The sequence below is a fragment of the Bombina bombina genome, chromosome 12 (genome assembly GCF_027579735.1).
Source record: "Bombina bombina isolate aBomBom1 chromosome 12, aBomBom1.pri, whole genome shotgun sequence".
In the NCBI taxonomy this organism is placed as follows: Eukaryota; Metazoa; Chordata; class Amphibia; order Anura; family Bombinatoridae; genus Bombina; species Bombina bombina.
This window is the reverse complement of record NC_069510.1, coordinates 46604031-46610897: the sequence shown is the minus strand read 5'-3', so window position 1 is coordinate 46610897 and position 6867 is coordinate 46604031. Positions and strand designations below refer to the sequence as shown.

At 37.5% G+C, this 6867-nt stretch overlaps 1 protein-coding gene across 1 annotated transcript; it reads left to right on the top strand.

The window, feature by feature from the left end:
- The first annotated feature begins 772 nt into the window (after positions 1-772).
- On the top strand, positions 773-2680 carry LOC128643222 (E3 ubiquitin-protein ligase RNF183-like). The gene has a single exon (XM_053696207.1). The coding sequence runs from the start codon at positions 1289-1291 to the stop codon at positions 1862-1864; it is 576 nt and encodes a 191-aa protein (XP_053552182.1). The 5' UTR covers positions 773-1288; the 3' UTR covers positions 1865-2680.
- Positions 2681-6867: the final 4187 nt, after the last annotated feature.

Below are 6867 nucleotides of genomic sequence, written 5' to 3'. Positions count from 1 at the left end.
TATAAAGAATTAAGCAAATTAGATACTAGAAGTAAATTGGAATGTTGTTTAAAATTGTATTCTCTATCTGAATAATGAAAAAAAAAATTGGGGTTTAATGTCCTCTAGGATTATTCTTTAACAAAGGATACCAAGAGAAGTAAGCAAAATTGATCATATTAGTAAACTGGAAAGTTGTTTAAAAAGTTATGCTTAAAGGGACATTCCAGTCAAAATATAAATGCACATAGATTTATTGCATCTTTGAATAGAAACATATTTTCATTATACGTCTATTGGCAAAAAAACTTCTATTAAGAGTTATCACTGTTTGAGTGTTCATATTTTTCTCTGCACGTGCATGTGAAGCATAGCTAGATATTTTCACTGCACCCACATTTTAAATAATGCAGCTGCTCAGATTATCAGTGGGGCTTTATCACGTCAACAATTAACAAATTGAGTAATTACCAGGTAGTAAAAGCATCTTAGGCTATCCAAACAAGTGTTGTGTTTAAAATGCTGGTGCACGGTGCATACTTAAATACAATTTTGTAACAGCTATAGCTTTTATTAGAAGCATTTTTGCTAATGCAATACCGAAATGCATCCATGTGGTTTTCAGTTTTGGCTGGAATATCCCTTTAACAGTTCCTTTAAGCAAGTGTGTAGCTTTATCTGTTGTGTTTACAGCAATGAAGTGAGCAGCCAGTAATCTATAATTAGTAATGTGATCTAGTGTCAGTGTATGAGCTTCGGCCAACTGAGTAAGTAAATATTGTTACTAGGCAAATTGTGAATACAGACCTGAGGAGCAGGTAATTAAAGCCTGGAGGGATTCCCTGTCACACAACTCACATTTTTCTCCTGGCTGAATATCGACGCCCTTACACAGGAGATCTTTTGGGGAAAGAGTTCTTTTGGTCTCACCCTGTAGTTATGTAAATTTTAAAGTGAATAGAATGGGAGTGGCTATGTTCCAGCCTAGACAAGGAAATGAAAAGACAGGACTGATTAATAAATGGGGGCAAACACTAGAGGTATTTCATCTGAACCCTGATCCTCTTGTTTACAGACTTCACAGAGCACTTGGCCTGTTTGTTTTTCTCTCTGTGGTCTACATCACTTCCATTTCTCTGGCTGATATAAGGAGGTAAAAATAAGGGACTATATACAGCAGGATTTACTTTTCAACTTTATTAACAGAAGGACCCAAAATTGGCACATTTGGATAGTTTATTACCATTTTGGTGCCACCTTTATTTGCTCATTTTCTAGTGGAAAAGTTAACGGCCTCTGGTGGAATGTGATGGAGCAAGAATACAACATACCAGAATGCACCATTTGTTTTGCAACGTATGATAACATCTTCAGGACCCCACTTTTACTACCATGTGGTCATACTTTCTGCATGGAGTGCCTGTGCAAAATGTGTGTCTTCCAGAAAGAACTAGAGACCTTCTGTTGCCCAATGTGTAGGGCGCCAGTCATTATTCCACTAGGAGGAATCCCTAAACTGCCGCCCAACATGAACATTGTATCTCAGTTCCCGTCATGGATGGGCCAGTTGCAAGATGTGTGGCTGGAGGGATCCAAACTCTGCTGGAAAAAAGGATATGGCCAAACTTGTGTTACCAATAACCAGAACTCAGTGTCCCACTACCCAGCACAACAAGAAGACAATGTCATCATCACCATTTATCTATTGGGCTCTTCACCAGTACCTTTTAATCGTCCTGGAGACCTGGTCATGATATCTCACCAACCGTACCACCAACGGTGTAATTTCTTATTTCAGAACTATGGTTGTGTTGTATGGATCTTCATCTGCTGCGTCATATTGCTCTTCTTCATGGTCTTCTTTCCTATGTACTTGCGCTTTTAAGACTCATCTTCTTGACAACAGAATTTTCAAGATGATAATATACAGTCCTTGATGATATATGATATAATATCATCAAGGACTAGGGAGCATTTCCAACCCTGTGTGTTAATATATATATTAGTTTTTTTGTTTTTTAACCTGCACCCTAAACGAGGAGCCAACAGTGCACACAGTACTGCTTTGCTTATTCCAAAGCTTGACAAATCATGAGGTCCAGGGAGCTAAGGCTCCTAGAATTTTACTTCAGATATATTTGTATACAAACCCACTTGTCTGGCTTCCTAAACATTGTTCTGCAGGCTTTTCAATACGTTCCTTGGGTTATACATTTGTCGTCTTTACACAATTCTTTTTGTTATTTTGCTAAATTCATGTTAGGTATATTCATTTCATCTTTAATACTTTTTTACGGACAGAATTTGCAGTGTTTAAATTGATTAGATCTTTCCAATGCTTTATCACAGAATGGGTCTGATTTATTTCATTCTTTGTATTGCAAGGGTAGGAGCAGTTTTGTATGTTGTGTGTATGTGCCTGGCCAGGTAGCACGCCTTTGTTAGATAAGATTACCAGCTGAATGTGTTGATACGCCCACCCATAAAGATTCCAGCACACAACAGGGGCTATATTTGCAATGCATAAAAAAGAAGACAAAGGGTAAAGGGAATACAGCTGATTGAATTAAATGTCAGACCAAATAACCCTAGGCAGCTGCCTAGTAACTTTATATGTATACTGTATATGTGAGTAAATGAATAAATGTTTTATAACAAATATATTGTGCTTTGTTATAATAAACAGCTTATTTCTGTTTTACATTTTCTATACAAATGTTTTTTTTTTTTTATTATTATTATTATTACTACACAGAAATGAGGGTATCATTGGTATAAGTTTGATGGAAAATGAGTAATCTGCCCAAAGAAATGTATAATCAAGTAGTTTAAAGGGACACTAAACCCAATTTTTTTTTCAGATAGAGCAGAAATTATAAGCAACTTTCTAATTTACTCCTATTATCATATTTTCTTTGTTCTTTTGCTATCTTTATTTAAAAAGCTTAGGAGCTCTGCAATTTTTTGTTCAGCGTCTGGGTACTACTTGCTGATTGATGTCTAAATGTAACCACCAGTAAGCAAGTGCTATCCAGGGTGCTGAACCTAAAATGGTCCGGTTCCTACGCTTTACATTACTGCTTTTTAAATAAAGCTAGCAAGAGAAATATGAAAAATTGATATTAGCAGTAAATTAGAAAGTTGCTTAAAATTGCACGCTCTATCTAAATCATGAAAGAAAAAAATTGGGTTTAGTGTCCCTTTAATAGTCAATCCTGCCCCAGGGGTTTTCAGCTAGAGGTGTGTGGGAGCACTAAGAGAAAAATGATTCTGAAATTGTCTTTTGTGGCCATAAAAATATAAATTGTATTCAAAGTTAGAAAAGACTCAAAAAGGCAGACTTTCTACTCTTTTTCTTTGCATTTCCTGTAATTCAACTTTCAAAATCTTGGTTTTGGTAACTCCTTTGCTCCCTGAGAGGCTGGATTATATATTAACCCTTTGGCTGCTAAAATATTTCCCACCTGGGTGCTAAGCTGGATTTGAGCTTTTTTTTATTTTTTAAATATTTATTTTTTACTTTTATACTTTTTTTTCCAGATCCCCAAGACGTAAACCTTTGGAAATGATTACCTTTCCAAAGGTGGGTCTTGGGGGTCTGTAGCTGCTTAGATGCCTGAGATACAGGCTTCTAAGCAGCATGCCCCCATTTCCCTATACTGTCGATTGTTGATTTTAAATAAAGTTGTGCGGTGACATCATCACGTCATTGCGCGTGACGTCACTGCGCAAATCGTGAAGCCCCAGTGAGGCCTTTCACTATTCAGGCCAGATCGCCGGGTGGGAGTAGGTGGGAGCCCCCAGATTGCCCTCAAGGTGGGTGAGTGCTAGTGACGACTCCATCGTCAGCACCTGACTGGGACAATTTGTGACAGCTCAGAGCCGTCATTAGCACTCAAAGGGTTAAAGGATTCACAACCCTGAACCTGTAACATGCTATAAAGTGATTTATTGGTCAGTGCAGGAGCTTAGTAGAGCCTGACCCCTAATAAGTTTCTGAAAAGGCGATAAGATAAACATATATCAGAGCCTGTTTGAGAGTCCATGGGTTACAAAACAATATACATTTTAAATGTTTTTTAAACATTTAAAGGGACAGTTTACTATAGGTAGTTAAAGAGACAGCATACACCAATTTTCATATAACTGCGTGTAATAGACACAGCTATAAAGAAGACTATGCACAGATACTGATCTAAAATTCAGTATAAAACATTTAAAAACTTACTTAGAAGCTCCCAGTTTAGCACTGTTGGTGAGGTGGCCTGGGACACCCACTGAAAGGGGCTGGGTAAACAAAAAGAGCAGACACTCCACACCTCCCCCCTTCCCTGCATATGAAAAGACAGATAACATAAACAGAAGCCAGCAGGAATCTGTATACATCAGTATACATCTGACACTGTTGGGCTTGGTTAGGATTCTTGCTGCATGAACTGCTTTACCATATCCCCTCCAAGTTTCTGCACCTTATACCGCTTGCATACAACCCTGCTGCATTTGCTTCTAAACTTACAGCTTGCTTACATCCTTAAAGGGACACTAAACCCATTTTTTTTTCTTTCATGATTCAGATAGAGCATGAGATTTTAAGCAACTTTCTAATTTACTCCTATTATCAATTTTTCTTTGTTCTAATGCTATCTTGATTTGAAAAAGCAGTACTGTAAGCTTTAGAGCCAGCCCATTTTTTGTTCAGCACATGGGTAGCACTTGCTGATTTGTGGCTAAATGTAGCAAACCAATTAGCAAGCTCTATCCAGGCGCTGAACTAAAAATGGGCCGGCTCCTAACCTTTCATTACTGCTTTTTCAAATCAAGATAACATGAGAACAAAGAAAAATTGATAATAGGAGTAAATCAGAAAGTTGCTTAAAATTACATGTTTTATCTGAATCATGAAAGAAAAAATGTGGGGTTAGTATCCCTTTAAGACATACATAGTTCTACTACTAAACATTTCAGCTTAAATGGACAGTCTAGTATAAATTAAACTTTCATTATTCAGAAAGGACTTTTAATTTTAATCAACTTTCCAATTTACTTTTATCATCAAATTTGCATTTTTCTCTTGGTATTCTTAGTTTAAACTAAATATAGGTAGGCTCATATGCTAATTTCTAAGGCCTAGATTTGGAGTTCGGCGGTAAAAGGGCTGATAACGCTCCGCGGGCTTTTTTCTGGCCGCACCATAAAATTAACTCTGGTATCGAGAGTTCAAACAAATGCTGCGTTAGGCTCCAAAAAAGGAGCGTAGAGCATTTTTACCGCAAAAGCAACTGTCGATACCAGAGTTGCTTACGGACGCGGCCGGCCTCAAAAACGTGCTCGTGCACGATTCCCCCATAGGAAACAATGGGGCTGTTTGAGCTGAAAAAAAACCTAACACCTGCAAAAAAGCAGCGTTCAGCTCCTAACGCAGCCCCATTGTTTGCTATGGGGAAACACTTCCTACGTCTGCACCTAACACTCTAACATGTACCCCGAGTCTAAACACCCCTAGCCTTACACTTATTAACCCCTAATCTGCCGCCCCGCTATCGCTGACCCCTGCATATTTTTTTTAACCCCTAATCTGCCGCTCCGTAAACCGCCGCAACCTACGTTATCCCTATGTACCCCTAATCTGCTGCCCTAACATCGCCGACCCCTATATTATATTTATTAACCCCTAATCTGCCGCTCCGTAAACCGCCGCCACCTACGTTATCCCTATGTACCCCTAATCTGCTACCCCTAACACCGCCGACCCCTATATTATATTTATTAACCCCTAACCTGCCCCCCACAACGTCGCCGACACCTGCCTACACTTATTAACCCCTAATCTGCCGAGCGGACCTGAGCGCTACTATAATAAAGTTATTAACCCCTAATCCGCCTCACTAACCCTATCATAAATAGTATTAACCCCTAATCTGCCCTCCCTAACATCGCCGACACCTAACTTCAATTATTAACCCCTAATCTTCCGATCGGAGCTCACCGCTATTCTAATAAATGGATTAACCCCTAAAGCTAAGTCTAACCCTAACACTAACACCCCCCTAAGTTAAATATAATATTTATCTAACGAAATAAATTAACTCTTATTAAATAACTTATTCCTATTTAAAGCTAAATACTTACCTGTAAAATAAATCCTAATATAGCTACAATATAAATTATAATTATATTATAGCTATTTTAGGATTAATATTTATTTTACAGGCAACTTTGTAATTATTTTAACCAGGTACAATAGCTATTAAATAGTTAAGAACTATTTAATAGTTACCTAGTTAAAATAATAACAAATTTACCTGTAAAATAAATCCTAACCTAAGTTATAATTAAACCTAACACTACCCTATCAATAAAATAATTAAATAAACTACCTACAATTACCTACAATTAACCTAACACTACACTATCAATAAATTAATTAAACACAATTCCTACAAATAAATACAATTAAATAAACTAGCTAAAGTACAAAAAATAAAAAAGAACTAAGTTACAGAAAATAAAAAAATATTTACAAACATAAGAAAAATATTACAACAATTTTAAACTAATTACACCTACTCTAAGCCCCCTAATAAAATAACAAAGCCCCCCAAAATAAAAAATTCCCTACCCTATTCTAAATTAAAAAAGTTACAAGCTCTTTTACCTTACCAGCCCTGAACAGGGCCCTTTGCGGGGCATGCCCCAAGAATTTCAGCTCTTTTGCCTGTAAAAAAAAACATACAATACCCCCCCCCCCAACATTACAACCCACCACCCACATACCCCTAATCTAACCCAAACCCCCCTTAAATAAACCTAACACTAAGCCCCTGAAGATCTTCCTACCTTGTCTTCACCATCCAGGTATCACCGATCCGTCCTGGCTCCAAGATCTTC